The sequence below is a fragment of the Onychostruthus taczanowskii genome, unplaced genomic scaffold (assembly GCF_017590055.1).
Source record: "Onychostruthus taczanowskii isolate IOZ18803 unplaced genomic scaffold, ASM1759005v1 scaffold23, whole genome shotgun sequence".
Taxonomy (NCBI): Eukaryota; Metazoa; Chordata; class Aves; order Passeriformes; family Passeridae; genus Onychostruthus; species Onychostruthus taczanowskii.
The window spans coordinates 10,711,445-10,735,881 of NW_024499573.1; the positions used below are offsets into that span (position 1 = coordinate 10,711,445).

General features: G+C 36.1%; 1 protein-coding gene across 2 annotated transcripts in view; it reads left to right on the plus strand.

Annotated features, from left to right (window-relative positions):
• The window catches only part of GRM8 (glutamate metabotropic receptor 8), a 306,092-nt gene that overhangs the window by 241,960 nt on the left and 39,695 nt on the right, over nucleotides 1-24,437 (plus strand). For both annotated transcript variants that reach the window (XM_041405382.1, XM_041405383.1), the window contains exon 8: nucleotides 21,154-22,089. In XM_041405382.1, the coding sequence (XP_041261316.1) occupies nucleotides 21,154-22,089 (936 nt within the window). The remainder of the gene's footprint in view (nucleotides 1-21,153; nucleotides 22,090-24,437) is intronic.

Below are 24,437 nucleotides of genomic sequence, written 5' to 3' on the forward strand. Positions count from 1 at the left end.
ATGATATTTTCAAATCATTTTATATCTGTTATTCCTCAGAGAGATTAATAAGTTAGGCAAGAAAATAATAACTCTTCCTTTAAAAAAAGGTATCAGACAAAATGATGGGGACAGGTAAATTGCCCAGGTATTTAAAATAATATAAGAGGATGGAGAAGTATTTAATAAAAGACAAGTTTGAATTCTAACCATTTTTGATTTAGTTAAAACATTGGGATGATGAACTACTGCAATAAAAATATTCCTTGAAGATAAAGGGAGACTTTGGTGTTTTTCTACATGAATAACTAGGATTTGTATTGTCCCTTATTACTTCATAGCAGAAGGAATAAAAAAGCACAATTTTCCCATCTTTAGGTGCATTTTTAATTGCTGTCTTAATCTCTTTTGCAAATTTTGGGATAGTTAAATTCCATCTGTTCATGGAATTATATTTGCATTTAAAATTGCCATCCCAACAAAATTCAGAGTATATGTTACATAGATTTGTATGACAAATAGGCATCAAGGTTTAATTTGAGAAATTTTTGTGTCCAAGGTACTTTCTGGAAGAAGATGTCTTCATGCAAAGAGAAAAGAAGAAAAATGAAGTTAATCTCTTTCCTTATTAGATATGCAATATACTTGTGTTAGCCATTTGGGTACCCCTGCAAATACCAATGTTGTTTTGCTAAAGGCTGATGAGAAGGGCAACAGTGTGAATTGATGACTAGATACATCAAAGGGAGTTTATGCAGTGAATTCAATCAAACCACAAAAAGAAGTTTTCAAATGTCTCTGGTTTTCCATGTGAGAGGTTCCTGATGAAGAGTAACAAAGACAGTGTAGGAAATATTTACAAATTATTCTCCTGTTCAGAGTATTTTTGCAATAATTATCTGAGTGCTATCCACAATAACACATATGATAGCTCCACATTTGCATCCACAGCTGTTAAACCACTTTAGCATATCTACAATTTAATATCTGTAACTACTTGTCAGGGATTCATTTATTCAGTTATTCTACCCAAATAGAAAAAAATCGTACCAACAGAAGCTGTGTGTTGTAGATTGTGTGGCAGTGTTATTTCCCTTCACTAACCTGATATGTCTCTGTTGAAAGGCATGAAAGGAAAAAAATGGTTAAACAAGTTTAATATTAAACATTAATTTCTGGAAAACACTACAGTTAGATCCTTATCATAACTATTGTGGAATAGATTCCAGATTTTTATAATTGCTACCTTTTTCTGAAAGTTAGTGTTTATTAAATTAACTCAAAAAACTGATACACACATTTTGCACAAATGCTAGTACTAACATAACAGTTATATAGTAATATCAAAAAAGATACCTAAAATTTGCTTTAATTTTAGTTTCATTATGATCTGCCTTTTTCTATCTCCCCCTAGACTTCTAAATTTTTCATTAAGCCTGTAGTTTTTCAGTCCCATTATTTCTGTCTCCTCTGTATCTACTCAGGGGAGCTCTGAAATATGATTGGATTGATGGGTACTCATACTACTGAAACCACATCGTGCTAACCACATTGACCACAAATCTACCAGGAAAGGATTTACTTAAGGATGACCTCATTAACTCTCAGTAATTAAGGATATGTTAGAATGTTGTTTGGCTCTCTTTTTTCACCACCATGATCTCATGTGCTGGATGCAGCTGGTTTTTCCAGCTCTCAGGCAGGCTCTGTCTAGTATGTGGAGCTGTGAAGATACGAGTGGGCTGGCACAGTGCCCTGCAGTGCAAGCTTCTGCTCCCAGCCTTGTGTTAGGGTCCTGCTCTTGCTCCACCACGCCCTGCCCTGCTGCAGAGCCCCTGCTCACACGGGCCAGGATGCAAGCAGGCACGCAGGGCTCGCTCCTCCTGCACACTCACTAAACTCTTAGCAGGTGTTGACGGCAGTCATGACAGATGATGATCTGCTGTGGCAAAGCTGTTGCCTCCTCTCGCTAGACAAAATATATTAAAACCAAGTAATCTTTTTGAATGATTGTCAATACTCCAGTTCATCATATTGCAAATTAGGAAGTGCTTTTGATTGCTAATGAATCATAGTGAACACAGTGGATGTTTTCATTAGTTTCTGTGAAAACATCTATATTTATTGAAATTGAAGCAGTATTAAGATGGCAGAACAATTTTTACCCTGCTGCTCTTTTAAGGAGATGCTTTTTAAATATACTACTTCCCTCCCATATCCTTTCTCCTCTAGTTTGCTTTTAATGAAGACACATGTAACTATGTTTTTTAGTGAATATTTCTAAGCCAGATATCCTCTGCAGATACCTCTAACCTGTTTTTTACAGATATTTCTTCCTCAAATTGTGTGGTAACACTTTGTAGCTATGATGTGTTTATGAATATGTTCACCTATGCAGCTGGTATTGTGCTTCAGAAAATCTATAGTTTTTATTAATCTGTTCATTTTCACTGTCAGAAAAATAAATCTTGAAAGTATCAGGTTTTTAGTACAGTTCAACCCTTGGAAAAATTAATGTAAGACAAACTAGAACATATCTTCCATCTAAAATAACTTAATCAAAATGTTTCCCTTTTCTATTTCTGATTTTCTCATTTCCCCTACCTTTAAATTTTCCTTTTCCTTAAGATTCTCTTTGCTAATTTATATCATATTTTGGATGCAGGTTTGTTGTCTGGGCTCTGGCTTCTCACCTGGCAGCCAGCTCCAGTCTGTCTTTGGCCACCACCCCCAGGATTCAGGGCTGCCCTGCTGATGTTTCTGGCTCCTCAAAGTTTCACAGACTCTGCAGGGTCCTTGTCAAACTTCAGACTTGTTCCTTTCTCGTTGCAGTGCTGGGTTTCCCTTTGGGCAGTGCTGACTGGCTGGATAAAGACTCTGTGTCATGCTCCCTAAGGGGCTCTTTCTCAGCAGGCTTCGCCAGCTGCAGAGACCCTTCTGGCTCTGGTGCTGGTTTCTTCATGGAGACTTCAGTAGCATTAATGCTCTCCTTTAGGCTAACTGACCTTTTAAATTTCCTCTGAAGCAACTATAGCTTCCAGATACAGGCACTTCATGACTACTGATCAGCCCTGCTCTTGTAATTCTTACAAAACAAATGCATGACAATGCTGATACAGTAGATAAATTAAATTAAGAAACAATAACAAACTTCCAAATTAAAATTTTTGCATGATTACTGAGTTTGAATAAGGTATCAGTCTTTGACAGACACAAGAAAACTCAGAAAGCAAATATTTAGACATGTCCAACAATCTCCAAGAACCTGCTTGTCTGATGATTCTGACCCTGTAAATTTACACCTCCTTTAGTAAAGTCCTTTTACTCTCCAAGGTTTCCTGATTTTAAGTGATCTAAATATAATGGAAACAACCAGACCTTATAAACTCTTAGTATGATTTTAAAGGAAGAAATAATTTCCTTAGAACATCTGGTCATTGATTGATACATTAACTGTCAGGGTTTTCTGTTGTTTACTTTCATAAGTTTCTTTTGTTTATCAGTAGAAAAAGATAACTTAATTTTCAGGGAAGTCTGATAGTTAAAATGCTTTCTTCCAAAAAAAAGAAAATTTCTGGTTTTTATGATGAATAAAAATCCAGGCAAAGGTAGCTGTTTCTGCAAAAGTTATGTTTTATTCATATTGCAACAGTATTTTGCATACCAGGTCACACGTAAAAGTTCTCTACAAATGTGTGGGTTTAGCAAATTTGGGCTCTCAACCATGTAATATCTATAAAAGTAAAGTTGTTAGAAACAAGCTTGCTTTTCCTTGCACTTATCATTTGAATCAAGTTCTTTTTATGATTAATAACGAATTCATCCTTAGAAACTCTGTTCTATATGGCATGTATTGTTATAAGGGCTAGATGTTGACTGAGATGTTGACTGGTGGCTTTTACCAGTGGCAGTAGATGGAACTAGTCTCAGTCCTAAAGTTTTAATGACTTCCTGAGTTCCTTTCCTTAGAAACCCATTCAGTTTGCTCTGGTTAATTTCTTTTTTTCTCTGAACATTTATTTTAAAATGCTCTAAATGCATTTTAAAATGCTCTGTTTTTAAAGCTAAATACCAATTGGAAAAAGAAAAGTTGAAATGTTAAAGAATTTTAAAATCTAATGTTTGACTTAAAAAAAAAAAACAACACGTATTTTAAAATAAAATTTGAAACAATCTCAGATTGCATTTCAAGCTTATACTTTGTTTCAATCTACCAAAATCTGTGTTTAAAGATCCCAGTATGAAAGAAATACGTTGATCAAAATCCATATTCTTCCAAGTTAGTGATTTTGATTTTCTGATAAGTCTTCAGGCAGACACAATTATGGGTGATTTCAAAATCCCACATTTAGCTGATGCAGTTAAAATGCTCAAGTGGATATCAACTTACATGATACTACTCCTTAAGAAAAATCCAAAGCATATAAAAACCCTGCATATTTCCTTGGAGCTGTTCAAGCTGGGTTGGATGGGGTTCTAAGCAACCTGGTCTAGTGAAAGGTGACTCTGGTCACAGCAGAGGTGTTGGAACTAGATGATCTTTCAGGTTGCTTTGAACCCAGGCCTTTTTATGATTCTGTGTTTCAAGTGAATACAGTGAATTTTAAAGACAGAATTCACTTGTATTTGTTTTGCTGTTTGGTTTGGGATTTTTGTGTATTTTATTTTGTTTTGTTTTTTGTTTTGTTTTTTTTTACCACAGCACAAGAGTTCTGTTAAAATAAAAAAGAGATTTTACAATAACAGATTTCTAACATTCTCTTAGAAATAATAAGATGCATAAGCTTTCACATTTATGGCATGCATGCACTGAGGATATAAATGACTCAGGGGCATCCATTTTTTCCATAATGATCTTGATTTATGATGAAAACTATAAATTAAAATTACACTGATGCGATGAACTATCAGAGAGACAACCATAACCACCATCAGCCTTAAGCACAGTGATTGGTGAACTAGTAAAAATTGGGAACCTCACACTGACAGTGAGCTTCCCTTTAGGCAGTCAGATCATAAAGAGATTTGAATCGGCATTTGATTTCTCTTCTTTTCTAGGCCTCATGTCTTGTATCTAATACTGAAGGAATCCATCAACACTGAAATTAGTCAATTATTTCTGGAAGTTACAGATTCAAAATCCATTAGTTCCATTTCTTGTGACATGGTAAAAGAAAATGACTCAAAAAACTTCTGATGTTTTCCATAACTGCATTAAATAAGTTTCAAGCTTTGCTGTAGGCCACTGTATTTCATTAAAGAAGTCAGAAAGCCTCTTCTTCTCCTGTGGTAGCTATTATATAACTGATAGATGTTTTTAAAATGCTGAACCTAAGCCCTGTGTTTAACAAAAGAACACAGTACAGTGAAATACACAACAAAAGCACTTGGTGCTGCATATGATTATATCTGTAAACAAAATATGACAATCATATGGCCTGCAGGGTGTTCTTCTGCCTGCCTGTAATAAGGCAGTAGAGTTCAAACTTTCACTCCAACAAACCCATGTTATTTGACTGAAAATTGTTGATGCCAGGTTAAAAATAAAACTAAATGAGACAAGCAAAAATGTTTTAGGTTCTATTCTTCTCAAAATTGTACTGCTACCTTTCTTCAGTCTACATAAGGCTGAAAATAGACTGTTATGGTTTTTAGACTAGTTAGGTGTCACAAAACTAGTCCTGATCTTAGCACTGGTCAAGTAGTATGACTCAGAATTTTTTCTTCCCTACTGTTAGTGTCTTAGGTCAATATGAAAATTGTATCTGCTAAGGACCAATTCTGGATTGAAAAGATAAGTCAACAGTAGGCTACAGTAAATGAGAAGTGGATACAAGACCAAAAATACAAGAAACATGGAATGAAATTGGGATTTTTTGATATTGAAATGTTACAGGTTGTATTGATATAAAAAGCTTTGTGATGGAGAGGAAATAGGCTGAATACAGATGTTAAAAGAGCATTAAATGATTTTAAGAAGTGGCCATATTATACAGAAGCTATTTCAGACATGACTGAAAATCAAAACAGAACCAATGACCTTAGAAGAACTGAAGAAGAATGACAGCTTGTCTTCCTTCTGAAGTTTTTTACTTTGGCCCTAATAGTCTTTTTTCCCCCTCAATGAAATAGAGTTCTTGACTGATTCTCTGTAGAAAAACAAACAAATAAACAAAAAAGAAAATGGATAAAAGATGATAGCTGCTGGGAAAATGTCGTGCAATTTGATAGCCATTTTTTCTTCATTAGAATGATAGGAAATTGCCAGTGAAACAGTCTCTGCTTGAGAGTTAGGATGAATAGTGACTTTTTTCTCACCTTGCCAGGGTGAGTGAAAGTCAGGTTCCTCAAATGAAGCATGAAGTTGCAGTTGTATGTTTGGCTGTGAATTTGTCACAGGATTCTTGAGTGGGTGGTAGATATTTTATAGCTTTTTGTCTTCATCCTCTGTAAAACTGGTATGATTAGAGTGAATTGTTCTTTGAATAGCCATAACCAACAGGACCAAGAGCATTCCTGTTTTTTAACGAACTGGAAAGGAGTGACAAGCATAGCACTTATGTTTTAAAATATTCTTTTCTCTTTCACAATAAAAAAAAAAAAGTGAGCAGTGATAGAACAATAAAAATTCAGGAGCTTTAAAATGAATTCCCAGAGAGTTTTGCATTCACATATAGGACTTGAGAGCAGGGTTAGCTACTCCCCTGGTACAAGCTAATGTGAGTTTTAGCATTGACACGACCCCGAAATTTATATATGTCTTATAATTTGAAAATTGAGCTACCCTATAAAGCTTGAAGCAAATTGTTTTATAGTCCTTAAAAGCAAAAATTGCAGATTAAATTATTAAATTAATTCTTGTTCATTTGTGCTACATAATGGAAGCCTACCACTAAATTAAAAATCATTAAATAGAAAATGAAAAAGGCCTTCAATGGTTATTATATGATGAAAGAGAATAACCAGCAGTTAGCAGAACATTACTGTATGATTATTTTTTCTGTTTGTTTTTCTGCAATTTTCTTCATCTTGCACTAATATTATTTTAGTTACTTTAGGATAGTCATCTAATATTTATCCAGGACTTTTCATCCTGATAAATCCCCAAACACAATTAAAAAAAATATTTAAAGATAAGGAATTATTTTCTGAATACCAAAATGTATCACTAGATTTAGTGGTGATATTAATACATCTTAACACAGGGAATGAAGAATGCATAGCTAATTTAATTGTAACTTCAGCTTGCAGTAATCAGATTTAGTGTTGAATATGTCAATAAAATATGCTTGAAATGACTGGGTCAAAGAAGGAGGATTGCAGTGCTCTTTCTGGTAACTGCAGGAATTGAACTCCTCTTTTATGGAAAACTTAGGCATGAGGCTAAGTAATAGCTTCGGTGATTTGCATCACCAGAGGCCATTACAGCAAGGAACTCCTAGACTTGTGATGTAATTAATCTGTTCTCTTCTACAGTGCTGTGAGCTCCTTAGCAGAGCTGTGACTTCTGTTGGAAAAGTAAAGTAGCTGGAGACAGTCCAGCTGCAAGCAATTATAATGATCAGCCATCTAAAAGTGTGCCTTTAGGGAAAGATTGAGCAAACTAGGGTTGTTTAGTGTGAAGAAAACTGCACTGAGGAGGGTTGTCTTAATCTCTTCCTATACAGAGAGGATTATTCAGGAAAAGAACTATGTTAGGCATAGTTAATTTGGCTATTAGGAGAAGTAGTGGATTTGAATTATGGTGAGAGATATCTAATGCAGACATGCTAGAAGATTCTAAGGATGAGGATAATTAAGTACTGGGCTGCCCTGGGCTGGTTGGAGCAGGTGAGCTGTAAATACTGATTTTGCATAGTGATTCAGAGATGGGGTCATCGCTTCTAAAGTTTTCTGGCTTTCATTTGTTTGGCAGGTTTGATCTAATAATCCTCTCAGAGGCAATGTCCTGTATCCCTTGAGCAAATGCTGGGAGGCATAGAAGCAACTCCTATACTTGGTTTTGTGCTAAATACAGGACTGTCTTTAGCAGTCTTTAGCAAGAACTCCAAAAGAAATCCATGAAAAGATTTATGGAGTTATAAACCTGGTTATTTATTTAGGATCTTCTTTTGCTTCAGGTTGTGCATCACTTTACTGGTTAAGGACAAGCTCTCTACCTGTTTTCTGTTCACATATAGGACTCCAATTTGGACTTCTTTTTTACATGCTAGATGATTTAAGTTCCCTTATGTGGGAAACAGTTTGTTATTGTAGCAGTGGTGATTTCTTTTACTTAGACCTTCTTTTCCCAACACTTAGAGAAGCATTTGCATGGTAAACAAAACCCATTTACCATACAATATTTAAAATGCATCATTAATTATGCAATACATGGGAAAAGTAGGATCATTACCATTTCTTGTTTACTTTTTTCTTGTAAATATTTTTCCTAAATAAATTCTGTAAAATTGCAAAAGACAGCGTAAAGAACATAGCTGCAGAGAGAGTACATTGACATTTTTCTATTTTCCTATTTATTTAGCCTAGTTAAGATATTTTTATTTGTTCTCAAAATATTTAGTACCTGAAATCCACCTTTGCATTTTAGAAGACAGCAAAAGGATCTCAAGAGACTCTCTAGCCCTTGGATAAAGTTTACATCTTCTACACTTATGTTGTTTTAAGGGTGAAGACTTTGCAGCTTCTGAAGGCATTATCTTTCATTTTTTAGCTACTCTTATTTCTCCAAAGTGTCTTAAGAATACCTAACTTTACTCCTTATTGCTATAATTTAAGCTTATTTTATTCAGTCATGATGCACATCCTCATCCTTTTCATGTATTTGAAGACTGTTGTTTTACCTCCTAGGCTATGTTATTTCTTCAGGCTATACAAGAGGAATTTGTTCAATTTAGTCACACAGATCGTGTTTTCTAGATGTGCTTCTGATCTTTGCAGATTTCCTCTGGACTCCCCATTTGATTCTCCTTCAAAGGGAAATACAACGACCTAACCTTCAGAAAGTGTTCTGACTGCAGTCTCACTAGTGCAGAGTACAGGAGAAACATAATTTTCATGTAGTCATGATGGAGAGTAGAAGGGGAAGACTGTTGTATCTGTCTGCATTTATCTGGTATTTGCCCCTTTTGCAACAGTGTGACATTGGCTCAATATATCACAATCTACTGGAGCTCTGAGATCTCTTTTTCTTCTGCAGAGCTGCCATCTCTGTCCTTCCTGACCCATAATGTAGTGCTAGTTGTCCCTGTTAAACTGTATGCTTCATTTTTTCAGACTCTGCAGTATCATTTGAAATAAGTATTCTGACCTTCAGCATGGCTTCAGCCTTTCCCAGTGTTACTGCCCAAATCTGATCACCTTATACTCTATTTTATTTTATGATCCAGACAAAATGAGTGGTTATTGCAAATATTGAATAATAGCAGACTAACACTAGACCTTTCTAGACCACACCCAGTGCCATCCCTTCCCTTCTGACAGTAAATCAACTATGAATTTTATCTTTCCTCAGCTTTCTGATATAATTTGCACCTAGCCCTTAGGGGCTAAATCTGTTTCACTAGGTTGCTTGTGACTGAGAGTGTAATTTGAGTTGTTGTCAAAAATCTTTCTAATGTTAAGATAAATGACACCTGGCTGCTTGTCTCTCGTCCACATTGCCTGTTACCCTCTCACTGAAGGAAATGTGACAGCCCGTTGATGACAGATCCCTTTTGGCTGTTACTTGTCTTGTTTGTTTTCTCTGTGTTTTTGAAATGTGTTTGTTTATTTCTTTCAGGATTTTTCTTGGAATCCAAGTCAAAATGAATGATTGATAATTCCCTGGCTTCTTCATTCCCTCCCTTTTCAGCATGTAAACACTAGGTTTCCCATTTTCAAATTCTTCATAGTTCTCCATAAAGTCTCAAGAGCTTGCTATGTACTCAGTTCTGTAAATATTATAAAATAAATCCCAATTTTTCAGTCCATGTGGAACCCTCTCACTTTATCTCATTTTGAAAATCTTCACCCTTATTTCTTTAGTAAGAGGTATTTTTGGGTTTGGTTTGTTTCTTCCCGCCCCGCCCATGACTAAACATGTTGTGTGGGACTTTCTCTAGTTTAAACTTCTTCCTCATGCTTGTTTTTGTTTGTGCCAGATCACTAGGTCTCTCTGCAGAATTTTACATTTAATTATTGACTCTTCATTCTAAGCAACAGCACTAACTTGGCAGTGAAAACTCTCCTCCTGCTGCTGGAAGTCTCAGTATAAAATACAGTCTGTTTTCTGCCTGTTCTGACTTAGTTCAGACTTTCACACTTTTTGTGTATGTGGTCTTGCTTCTTGTCTGGAGTGTTTAAAAGGCCAGTGTGATTTCTTTTGTTTATGTAGTGCTGAAAAATTCAAAGTCTTTAGCATGAAAAGATCTGACTCTTCATGAAGAAGAGCTGGAAAATAAGATATGTGCCATTGAAGTGGGAAACCATCTTAAAGTATTGTTCTGGGGTTTAGAGTTTGATATGTTTCAGGATATCATGTACTACAGCTTTTCTTTCCTAAAAACAGGTTGGATAAATGTGTCAGGAACAGTTTAGGTATAGTGCCTCTTTTTTTTTTCAGACAAGTAAATAAATTTAATCCCTGTATTTCAGCTGATTTTGTCTGTTCCTCTGTCGGAGTCAATGAAGGTTGCTGAAGTGAGGGCAACTTTTCCCAAAATTTCAAGTGCTTCACTCTGCTAAAACATTTTTTAGAAGCTAAGATACACAGGACATTTCAGCTCTGTTTTGTGGTACTCTTTGAGAGGTCACTGGTGAGGCCAATGCTTTTGTGCTGTCTTATGCTTGGACGGAAAGCTCAGTAAATAGATACAAAATTGCTTTGGTTTCCTCTTTCTGTTACCTCGTTAAAAATCTTTTTCGACAAAATTTTCTCAAAAAGCCCCTGTTTGAGATGGCTGCTGACTATCATGCTTGTCTGTGTTGCCTTAATGGTTTTAGGATGGTCTGTTCTGTATTCTGCCAATACTCTGCTCTCCTTTGTTTTATAATTTGACTGTGAATTCTTTGGGATTGAGACCATAATTTTTTCTTGTAGATTTGTATAGCCCTTAGTGCAAATGACATCTTGGTCTGTGAGCAGAGCGGGAATAAAAGGAATTTATTATCTGTTGGTATGAATTTGTAGGAAGGGCTGTGCACGGTGGAATTCAGGACCGTTCATTTTTCAGTTTCATGCACACAGCGCCTTTTGCTCTGATCAAGAAATAGGAGGTAGATTAAACCATTTAAAAATAGTGGGGGAGGATTAAAACCTAAACTTAGCATTTTTCTTCATATTGAACTGAGGCTTTTTGTGATTGCCTAATTTCTATTTTTAAAATATTAAAGATAACAAAAACTGTGACAGGTCATCCCCTTAAGAAATTATAACTTGTTAGCATAATGGTACTAAACTTACTGGGCTGAACTAAATCAGCTGAAGGTTTAGCCCAGTACATTTGTTTCACAGCTCATCATGAAGGAGTTTGGGGACAACAGCTCTCATTTTGATAAACTCACCTTTAGCCAATACAATAATTAAAAGCATGCCATGGTGAATATTTTTTATTAAACAAATGGGATTTATGAAATTATATAGTCTTAAAAAAAAAAAAAAGAATCTATATTAAATTCAAATGGCAACTGTGCCTTGTGTCCCTTTTGTCCCTTATGTTCCTTTTGTCTATGCTGAGCTGTGAAGTGAGGAAGATTCTGGGGACCATTGGGTTTGAAAGGCACCTGACACAGACTGGAGGGAAACACAGTAGCTGTGGAGCACTTGGCTTGGGACAAGCCAGCTCTAATTTAGGTAACTGTAGCTAAAAGAACTGGATTTGGGAGGGAGCATGTTTTTTTATGGGTATTAAAACTTTCATCAAGAAATGCAGCTAAGCTATTAGACTAGCCTTGGGAAGAACAGAGGAGATTCTCCAGGCACAAAGAAAGTGGTGTTAAAAAACTCTTTGCCAGAACTATGCTCCCTTTCTTTTCTCAAAGCACTAAATTTTTTAAGGTATGCTTGCAGGCTATTTCTGCATGATCAACTGTAGGAAGTAAAAAATGACTTCAAGCATTATGGTTCACATAGCCTTAGTACTAGAGCTGATCAAAACCAATCAGTTGACAAAAAAAATATGATGGCGGAAGATTTTGTCTCAAAAAGCCCATTTATTTCAAAATCTAAATCTGACAAGTTGTTGGGGAATTTAGTTAGTTTGTTTTTAATTTGAGTGTGTGTGAACATAGAATCAGAGAATCATCTAAGTTGGAAAAGACCCTTGAGGTCATGGAGTCCAACCTATGACATAACACCATCTTGTCAACTAGACCATAGCACTTAGTCTTTTCTTAAACACCTATTTAATTATATGTGCAACATTATGGCACAGTCTGCTTTTGGTAGCACATAATTACTTCAATCCCTTTGTGTACATCATGAGTTTTATTTATAAATGCTCATAAAATTCTTTTCAAGTGCATGTCAGGGACATGCAGGGCAGCAGGCACCTCTAGGTAAGGATATGCGAGAGAGATTGTCTATGTGAAAGTGGTCTGCTTAAAGAATAACTTTGGAAACCTGATTTTCAGTCTGATACATTAGTACTAATTATATGTTTTAAAAATATAGAAAGTAGACCACTGAAAGAGCTTTCAAAAAATCTGAAGTCTGCCAATGTCATCTAGAATGGGATGTTTCTGTGGTGGTGTGTTTTGGTTTGTTTGGCTACTTTGATTTGGTTAGGTATAATTTTTTTTCTCCTTTGTAAATAAAGAGGCTATCTTCTGAAGAAAGTGCTTGAAAATTAATTGTGGTTCGTGCTTGCAGTAAAGAAAAAAAAATTGCAGATATTGAAGTGCCTACTGGATTTCTGTAAAATTCCATTTAGTGGTTACACAGTAGCTGTTTGTTTGACCACCTGCTAATTGTTGCACTTTGCATTGTCTACTCCCCAAGGCATTTGAGAACAAAATGATGTTTCCTAAGTATTCCATCCATATTAATGTTTCTTGTTTGGCAAATTGAAGAAGGCATTACACTGCACCTCCTCCTACCTTTGTACCAAGTATCTGCTAGGGCCAGCAATTCTGAAAGAATCTGAAGAAACCAAATCATGGGAGAAGAAAAGTAGAAGTAAAAAACAAAGCAAAAAAAGAAAAAAAACCAAAAACCCCCCAAAAAACCCCCAAACCAAAACAAGCCAAGACCAACTAAAAAGAAAAAATACCTAGATCCCAAGCCGTATAAAGGCTAGCATTTTAAGACTGTATAGCACTAATAAACACTCTCTGTATATTGTGATACTGACATGATTATTCCCTTTTTATGTTAACACAGTGTGTTCCTCTATATAAGTATTCAGCAGTTATGAATTATATGACTTAATTAGTAGGGTTGGTTTCTTTGAGGTAAAATTACAGTATCAGCCCACTAAATAACATATTTGCATTAATAAAGCAAGGCAAGTATTTAAACTTTTCTATTTATGAACATAAAAATTGTTATATTTTTTAATAGCATTCTTTTCAATTTTTATGTATTACCTTAGAGCATCCTTCCCTATAAGTATTTTTTTCTATCCGAGGATGACTTGTTAACATGTTCAAAACAATAAAAATGCATTCTCTTTATTTTAGTAATTCCAGAGATTGGTGATATTGCAGTTCTCAAAACTGGAGATGGAAAGAGAGATTATGACATGCTGAGAAAGCACAGAACTATGATGATGTTTGGTATTGATTCTTTGAAATTGTACTGTTCAGTTGTAAAAGTTGTTTTAGCCAAATTTTCTAAACTATAAGTAATTGTTGGGCAAAAAACCTTCTAAACCTGAGAGATGGACATCACTTATATCCCCACTTGAAATTTCTACCCACATTTTCAACTGAAGTGTCTCCACTCCTGTCTGCATGGCAGCTTCTTTCCAGTGGTCTGAAAGGTTGAGATTCAAGAAGGTTAAATAATTTGCCCAAGGCCATGGATTCAGACTGTATCAGAGCTATACAGGCTGTGTCTTGGCTTAGAGACCAAAGCTGCACCACTGATAATATCTCCTTCTTTCCTTCCTTCCTGAACATTTTATATCATACTTGCATAAAAATAATTATACATACATACATGGAAATAGTATGTAAATATTCAAACGTAAACATTCAAACAAAAATTATGTTAAATTGAACTGGTTTTCCTGTAAGAAAGCTGCAAGAGAGGTAAGTGGTTTCCCTAGGAGAAAATTTGGGTAGGTGGATTTACAGTTAGGAGAAATCAGCTTCCATCTGGATTCTTTCAACAACCTGTACTTCTGATCCTAAAGAAAAAGAGAAAAAATTATTTGTCTTGTAGTATTTCTCTCTGATCCTTTCATACTCATCAAGCTTCTCAGACTCCTCAAACTGATATTAGACTGCATTAGTTTTCAACCAGTACGTGGTAAAACCAAATATATAATTCCATGTTCTTTGCAGAACTCTTGGAATATCTATGTCTAAAATTAAAGAAAATGGCATCTCAGTTGTGAGGAAAAACATCTGTATAAGGTGAATTATATAAATAATTTACAGCAATTATGGCAAATTTGGTTATGATAGTGATCTTCTACCGGCATGGAAATCTGGCGTAATTCTCAGTTTTGTTTTATTTTAATATAAATTGTAATTTTGGCCATTGATTTATTTCCCTTCTGTACATGCCTGCTTAAATAGTTGTAGGCATATCCAGTTTTTCTCTAATGGGATAAGTCTGTCTGGCAGTCAGAATGGAATGATCATTATATTTAGAATCATAATGAATTTGTTTAGTTGAACCTGTTTCAGTTTAATTTTGGGGTTTAATGGTTCAGATTACTTGATTGGACAAGGTACATTAAAGAATAACTTTTACTGTGAGAATAGAATATATAAGACAATTTTAAAATATAAATACTAGATGAAATTCCCTTAATTCAATCATTTGCTATACTCCCATGATGAGCCTTTTTTGTCAGAAGGTAAATACTTTCAGGAACTTGAGATAAAAGCAAGAAAAATCCTAGTGATAGTTGGAGGTGATATTTCTGTTCTTTGTCATTGTTGTAGCTAAGAATCTCAATATCTATTAAAAGTCATATGAATTTATATGTACCACTCCTGATCCTTCTGAAAGTCTTGGCTTACTGATAGAAGATGTCTGTCTGCTCCCACAACTCTTATAATTACCATTTGCATTACTCTATCCAGAACTCATATAATTCCGTTTGTTACAATAAGACAATTAAACATTCATTTTTCATTTTTAAAATGAATATCTGGCTCTAAGATTTGAAAGAAAAATGAAACTTCTTGCAAGTGATAATATAGTGTAATCAGAAACATTTAAATATTACCCAAGCAATGCACTATGAAAAACCTTGTGAAGGTTATCCAGGTGTCTTTGTATTGTTCATGGGTTGCTGAATTAAGTAACTGATAAGTTTCTCCATGATAATTAAGAACAGGAAAGAGAGTGTTTTTGTACATATATATTGGACACATAATTCAAAAATTATATTTGGCCTATTAGTAGCATTTTTGATCAGTCTTCTCCAGTTGCTGAGGGCATTGCTAAAGGAATGAGTTGCCTGATTATTGGAAGAATGGGGGTTCCAGGAATATGAATGTGCTATTTGTACCGTTTCATGTCAGTCTTGTATTCTTTTAGCCAAGTTCTCACATCATTGATTTTTTAGCTCTATTATTAAACATTAGAGGGAATTGTGTTTGCAATGTTCATGAAGGACAGAGGTGTTTATTTAGTTTTGATATGAAATGGCATTTTGTCTGCATTTTAATGGATTAGTGAACTGTGAATCTTAATGCTGCACATTAAAGCAAATTGCAGCCCCATCAGGCAGATATCTCGTGTAGAGACAATTTTTATGTCCATTGAAAAAGCAATGAAGCCATTCTCTTTTTGTATCATGATGCATTTCATACCAAATGAATACACATCTTACAGACATGCTGTCAAAGTATTTCTGATGTTTTCACTCTGGTAAGTATTGGAATAGTAGGAAATGGAACCACATCTTGGGGAAATCTGAGGTATTTAATTGCCGTGCTGCTGTCCGAGTTTCTCTACTCCCCCGGGAAGAGGAGGAGGTCTCGCCGGCAGAGCTGAAGGCACGGCAGCCGACAGCCGGGGGGCACTCCCTAGATGCGCCGGGGCGTCCCAGGAGCGCCTCAGCAAGGGGCAGCAGGGAGCAGCAGGCAGGCGAAGTATAAGAAAGAAAGGAGGTACCCTCCTCGGGGGTAAAATCCAGAGCCTTTTATTAACTCCAGGTGCACCAGCCAAGCGGGGAACACGAGGCAGGAATACAGCAGCTTATAAAGGGGGGGGAAACCTGACACATTGACCAATGAGGGAGAACTGGGGAGTGAACAAACTTGTGAGAAACATGCCGGCTAGCCAGTAGGGAATATGACAGGGAGGGAGAATCCTGCACCACAACATTTAATGATAGCAGATCAACCTATCAGGCATTTTCCAAATTCAGAGAAGCTACTCAAATAAAATTGAGATAACGTGTAAACCATTACTGATACTAGGTACAGAGCTAGGCTATTGCAGCCCAGCTGAGCTAGATGATATCAGATACATTTAGCAATGAACTTTGCCTTGTAATAATACTGTAGTGAACTGGATCTAGAAGATGTCACATGAAAAAGAGGTGACAAAATAAGTCTTCCAGAAACCATGTTTACCCAAGGCTACTTAACAATCTGAGACCTGCTCAGCTTTGGTACGGTCTGAGCAGTATAAAGAATGCTGCACACCCAGACATTTGAATCAGTAAGAGCTGAAGAGCTGCAGAACTTAATCCTTTTTCAATGTCAAAAAGCACCTTCTTTTCTGTGTTTCTTTTGTCTGACTTTGGCCTCTTTGACAGTTTTTTTCCCCCATGAGAATTTTTAGAAATGTGTGCCTAAAGATAAGATCCCCTGAAGTTAGTTTTGTAACATTTGAACTTATGGATCACTTTAGGGCAAGTTTTCCAAAGTATTTATGTTGTGAAAACTGCAGATGGAAGCATAGTGGGATTTTCAAAAGCAGTTAAACAGACAAGGCACTTAACTCTCATTTAAATTAATTAGCTATATTGAGCAAGTTCCCCTTGGCACTATTGAAAGTTCCATTGCTAAGTGTTTATGTCTATGTAAAAAATTACGATTTTCAGAAGAGGATGAGCATCCAGCAACTCCCTTTAAAGCTTGACTATTACAGGTTTTCAGTAGTTCTGGAAATTATAATTGTCCCTTCTTCTATGTTCCCAAATGATCCTCCCTTGTTTTGTAGTTTCTTAACAGTTCCTGCTGTCATTTATTGTACAAAGTTAATCTCAGAGAAGTAGTGGGATCAATAATACTAGCTCATAAAGAGAGAAAAGTAATTATATGGGTGAATCTTCTGCACAAGTTCAAGAAACTGGAATCTTTGATACATACAATCAGTGAAAAAACTGGTAGATATTTAGGGCTATTTTGTTATTAGGATATTTAGGGTAATTAGGTTTTGTACTGCATTTACTTATTACTTTTATGTTATGCAAAATTATAGCTCAAAAATACGTTACAAGCAAAGACTGCTGCAGGTTGTGGATAGCTGGGAGTGGACCAAATAACCAGAATTAGTATAACTTTTTAGTTATTAAGGTCTGCATATACAGAAACCCTTAACAGACCTGTTCAAGTGTAATAAAAGCACAGTGCTTACTCTGAGGTATAGTTTCCCCTGCTCTGTTTTCTGCCCCTACTGCAGTATTGTCCAAGTAGCAGTCTGAGAATATACACACATCAGCATTTTGGTTTCAACAAGAGTTGGGTTGTGAAAGGATCTACTAATTATTCCCAGTTCACAAACTTGCTCCTTGTGGAGTGGGTCTTGGGCTAAGTGAGCTGGGTTGCTTTTGGCAGAAATGAAAACAGGATATGCTTTCCAGAAGGACAGTTAATCTTCATTAATGAAGCCCACTGAACAATGTCAAAATTAGATCAATACAACCTTCTTCTGCAGATCTAATTTGAAATACAGACCAACGTTATCATCAGTTCCTCAGAATTAACAGCTTTGCTCTGCTGATTGGTTCTTACTTTGGCACATTGATTGTTAATGGAGCTATAAACTCCAGCTGTCAGATGGTTGTGTTCATGGGAGAATCCCATCTTTGCACAAACTTCCAGAGTTATCATCCTAAAATGCCAGAATTTTCTCAGATGTACAGGTATTTTGAAGCAATTTTCACTTTCAAACACTGGCCAATGTTTCTTGGGACTATATATCCTCTTTCTTCCTAAAGGTACAAAGGTACTTTCTTAAAAGTACAAAGGTACTACTACTATTTGTACTAGTACAAAACTAATGAGCAATAACCAATAACATTTTTTTAAAGCTTTTAGATAAATCTACATATGATTTTTTTCTTAGAAAATTAATCCAGAAATCAAGATTTTAAAACATAGGATTTATAACTTGTAGAATCCACCTTCCCCAGTCATTCATTCTGGTTATTTTCTACATTGATTTAGAACTTTTTATGCTTTAAGATTCATTTGTGTTTGACTTTTTCTATGGCTAACCAGTCAGTAGAGCTTATATTAATAATTAATTTATTAGGCAAAACAGTTCTTTATCCAGTGAGTTCTTCAATATTCATAATTTTATATAACTTTATATGCTGGAAATGATATATTTTTTAGTTTGTGTTGCCAAGGTGAGGTGTAATCTGAGGCACTTTAATCTTTTGCAAACCATGAAGAGATTTTAGACATGTTTTTAATCAATCAATGTACTGTCAGGACAAAAGTATGTGAAATCATAAATAGCTGTAAAATTAAAGGCTTTCCTTTGTTTTTTTTTTTTTAATTTTTAACTTTTCTTTTTAGTAATGTAGAAGCTCTAAAAGACAAAAGGGAATTTTCTGTACTTATCTAAACCGTGGATTCACAATACAATAAATATGACCTCAGGGTGCTTAATGCCAGAAAAGAATCACTGTTGTCTCATGGTATTAAATACTGATCTGGTATAAACTCACCTTGCTAATTCAAATGTGTTTAAAAATGGGACAGCTAAGCTTTATCCTGTCAGGCTTTCTGCAGGATGAGATATTGCCTGTCCATGCCATTCTCAGTTTATGCTGGATAAGGTGGTGTCTGCTCTCCTGGTGATTCTGTATTGTGTGCTATAATCTAGCCGATATGTAGTAGTGTCATTTTCTGAGTCATTCCAAACTTATCCACAGTTCTGGATTAATGACCATGGTTTACTGTTGCCCCCCATTATTGTAGTACGTGACTAAATCACAAGATTTGTATTTATTCTCCTAGCAACAATGTGAAGGCAAATTGTCTTCACTATCATGCTGATTTCATCATAGCATGGTTTTTTCACATCCAGTAGATGAAACAATAAGGGGTTATGTGGGCTTTTAGGATTTCAGTGATTAAAACCAGGAGATTGTAATAGAGGTGAATCTTTTCTTAGAGTATCAAGTGCTCTGCTGGAGCTCTGTCAAAGCTATTTCATACAAAACTGGGTTATTCTTGTGCTTTTTAGGAAGCTAATTGCTTAAATTATTTCCTTTTCCATAGTCACTAGAGGATGTATTTTGCATAGTCATCACAATCCTTGATATAAAATCTGATTGACTTCTGAGGATTCAGGATCCCCTCCCACTGAAATCCTCGAGGGACTGAGGGTTCACAGAGCTGGTTTTGTGAGCGATTCTTGTCTCCTTGTTACTCTGTGGTCCCTTGAAGTGGAGAACAACATCAAAGTCCTGCACTGAAGGGGCACAGAGGAGAGCAGGAGTCTGGCTGCTTGTTGGTGCTTTAGTCACCCTGCACAGTGCTGTAACTGGTGCTCTGGCTCTCTCGGGAAGGCAAATAAGGCCAGCAATGCTACACTGTGATTTCCTCTCAAGTCTGTTGAAAAATTGCTGAAAAAATAAACTTTAAAGGCCAAAATTACCCATTTTTATAAGCTGTCCTCATTCTGTCCTCCTCCAGAAGGAACTGAAAACATTCCTGACACCTGAAGTTTTGTTAGTGCTGTTTCTCTTATGAATAAAGCCTCCAAATGAAACAAAAGTGCTAAGTACTTAATAGGCAAGAACAAGGAAAGTGCTTTGTCCTTGAGTGCTCACCACCTCACAAAGGAATGAAAGGTGGGGCCTGGAGCAACAGGGAGTGGTTCTGCTGCCCACCAGGGGCTCTGCTCTACCCACAGCTCTGGTTCACTCTCAGTGACCTCTGCAGAACAGGGCTTTAATAAGGGTGGGCTAAGGACAGCTGGCACCAAACTGAGTGATAATTTTAAGCAGGAAATTCTTTAAATCCAAGAGTTCCCTATTCAGATGTCATTTGTGGGGCATGCAGGAAGAATACATAGGTGAATGGAAAAAAGTATATTTTGCTAATGTGCTGCTGTGGAGAAAGCGGGGATTTCTAAAACAAGATTGCATTGTTCTGTGCTACAAAAGGATCCCTGGACCTATTATATCAGGCGAACTAAGGCAGTAGTCATGGCATATTTTTCTATTGTTATTCAGAAAGCAGTTTATGCTTATTTTAATCTTCTAGAATTGCAAACAAAACACTTGAGCATTTCAAGGCATCGAAGGTGGAAAAGTATAAAATATCCACATTTGTGGAAGGGATGGCATCACATGGAACTCTGTTTTGTGAGAGCTGATGCATGGAGATTTTAATCTATTTCTTCACTGTACCCGAGCTGCTCTGAAGCTCACTGTGAAAATAGACTTATTTTGTAATTAAATGTTTGAGAACTACTATATTTATATTTGCATGTGATTAACTTTTTACAGCACTGTGTATGGGGCTTTTTGCTTTTAAACTAGCCTGGAGTCAATAAATATCTTTACAGATGTCAATTTGGTCAGCACTAAAGAGGTAAATAGAAACTAATGACACTCATCAAGCCTGTGGCATGAATGATTTATTGGACACAATCATTTAACACTTTTTAAAAGTCAGTGCAAGGGAAAGAAACAGGTTTCTTATTATGGTAAACTGTATTTGTGCTGTCAGCAAGTAGTGATTTATGACAAACCTGTGGCCAGGATTAGGATATTATAAATGAAGGAAAATAGAAGTCTCATTAATTTTTTATACCCACAGGTAGAAGATATGCAGTGGGCTAACAGAGAACACACTCATCCAGCATCTGTCTGCAGCCTGCCCTGCAAAGCTGGGGAAAGAAAGAAAACCGTGAAGGGAGTGCCCTGCTGCTGGCACTGTGAGCGCTGTGAGGGCTACCACTACCAGGTGGATGAATTCAACTGTGAACTCTGTCCCATTAATAAGAGACCAAATGCCAACCGTACGGATTGCCAGCTTATCCCTATAATCAAACTGGAGTGGCATTCTCCTTGGGCCATCGTGCCTGTCTTCATAGCTATTCTCGGCATAATTGCCACCACCTTTGTGATTGTGACATTTGTCCGCTACAACGACACGCCGATCGTCAGGGCCTCTGGGCGGGAGCTCAGTTACGTGCTCCTGACTGGGATTTTTCTCTGTTACTCCATTACTTTTTTAATGATTGCAGCTCCTGATACAGTGGTCTGCTCATTTCGAAGGATCTTTTTAGGACTTGGCATGTGTTTCAGCTATGCTGCGTTACTTACCAAAACAAACAGGATTCACAGAATATTTGAACAAGGTAAAAAATCTGTCACAGCTCCCAAATTTATTAGTCCAGCTTCTCAGCTGGTGATCACTTTCAGCCTCATATCCTTGCAGCTTATTGGAGTCTTCATCTGGTTTGCTATCGATCCACCACATACCATTGTAGACTATGGAGAGCAGAGGACACTTGACCCAGAAAATGCCAGAGGAGTTCTCAAATGTGACATTTCAGATCTTTCTCTCATTTGTTCCCTTGGATATAGTATTCTCTTGATGGTCACATGCACTGTTTATGCTATTAAAACAAGAGGGGTTCCAGAGACCTTCAATGAAGCAAAACCTATTGGATTTACTATGTACACAACCTGCATAATTTGGTTAGCTTTTATTCCAATCTTTTTTGGTACGGCCCAATCAGCAGAGAAGGTAAGTGATGATGTGTTTACCTATCAAAACACAAAACACTGCTCTTTTTCTGTTTTCATCTCAATAATTACAGCACTAAAACACTTACACTCTTACAAATGAGTAATTCTGAATGGCAAACAAACCATCAAAATTCACAGACAATAAAGTATATGTTTCAAAAAGTAGGTTTCCTCTGTATTAACACAAACTGATTGTGATTGTTGTGTGACTGGCATAAAAATGTTGACAATTTCTCAATATAACCTTTAATGACTGTTTCTTCTAACATTTGTTATTGCCCTTCAGTGATGCTGTGGCCTGTTACATGAAGCACTATCAATCTTTGTTATCATCTACAGATCTGATAGAAGTGGTTGCATTCCACAAGCCTAAGAAGATCAACTTACATTTGTCAAAAATAATGAAGAAAAATGCTGAGGCAGAATGAAAAGAATTACTTTTGTCCCTGGTTGACACACAAAACCTTAAAAATTTAAAAGAACCAGAAATAAAACAGGAGGAAATGAATGGTGAATGAAGTGTGTGTAAATTCAGATAAGGCATAATTCACTAATTATTATATCAATGCAAAAAGAAAACACTTTCCTGATAATTTAATAAGAAATGAAATGATTGATACTTAGATGCAAACCACATCAGACATGTGGCTCCCCTCTGTTTTAATGGGAAGACGGAGGTAAATGTCAACTATGTGAGTACTTATTGAGGCGACAGTGGCAAAAATGATAACTTGGGCAGGGAAAAGGAATCTTCAAAAATCAATCTTCAAAACTGAAAATATTTGATATATGGAAAGTCTTAAAAATAAGAAATTAAAGTTAACAGTCTTTCACATAAATTCTTGTCTTTCCTTCTAGCAGGTTTTGTATAATGTTTTCAAATATTCATTGAAATGTAATTGGAAAAGTCGGCATGTGTTCACTTAAAATTGTGGAAAGGTTTGACATGTCTCTAGTTTAGAGGGCACCCTTGTCTGTGGAGTTAAAGAACAGTTCTGTATACCTTGATGAAACACTTTCTAATTCAAGCAGAAGAATCTTATGGGGCAGAAAGTGTGGCAGAAAAAAATATTTTCCTCCCTAGAAATTGAAGCAGGCTTACTGAATTGGATCAGGTTTATTTTCATGGCTTTTTGGATTAAGCTGGGGAGGTTGATGCCTTAAGTTTTATCTTTTATATTTTTCAGCTTCTGTACTGCTTTAGTGTGCAGTTCTGTGGTTCATATTAAGGGATGGTAAAGTCTCTTCACAGAGTAGCTAGACAGAACAATTCCTTTTCTAGCTGGGGACCAAGGAAAAGTGATCCAAATTTCAGGCCCAAGAGCATAAACAATGTGGACTGAAGAGAGAAAAACAAGAAGGATGGGACTTCATAACCTAAAGCTATCATTGGAGAACTAACTCCAATATGCAAATGAACCAGAACTTTTGAAAGGAGAGAGACCTCGTGACCTGTGGTCCATTTTGTGACCATTTTGGGTTCATCTTGGGTGTAGCCCTGGCTGTGGCCTTGTGCTGCCCAAGGAGGATCCACTGAGGCCTTCTAATAAATACCTACTTTATTCTTTAACTCAGTCTATCCTCTGTTCTAGGTCAGCCTTGGCAAGGCATCAAAGTGAGTACCAAGGTAATGGCTTATGACAGATAGAGTAAGTTAAAAAATCCCATTTGACATAGGAAAACCTGTGTAGATAAATTGTTTTTTCTATTTGTAGTCTTAAGTCACAAAAATGCTTTGTTGTATAAAGGTGTGGTACTTTTTACAGCTTGGTTTCATCAGGTTTATGGGAAGTACTTAAACCAAAAGAATTGAGTCTTGAAATAGGAAATATTTCTCTGCTGGCAACCATGCAGTGACTTTGATTTACACCATCAGTACACCTTGGCATGTAGTAAAGGATGATTTGGTTTCAACCTTTAAAGACAAAATTAATGAACACCTCTTCTGCATTTCTTTTTTGAAATCCAAGACTGAACACACAAATGATGCTAAATCACACAGCTTCTAACATTAAATTTCACTTGTTAATTGCCATTTTTTGTTTCTAAATGATTTGTTTTTCTTTCCTTTTCTTTATGGATGGAAAAAGTGCTAATACAGTGGCTCTGTCATTCAAATAATTCTTTCTAAAGTGCTTCTTCTTTTGCTGCAAATGAAAACATGCTTCCATAGAGAGTCTTACAGACATCTTCGTAACAATTTACATATTCCATACAATTTAAATACTTCTCTGAATAGGATAAAAATGTGTAACTCTTACAGCACAAATATGGATGGTCTGAATAAACGTATGGTTTCTCAGTTGATGTATAATACCATAATAGCACTTTAAAAACAAGCTAGTG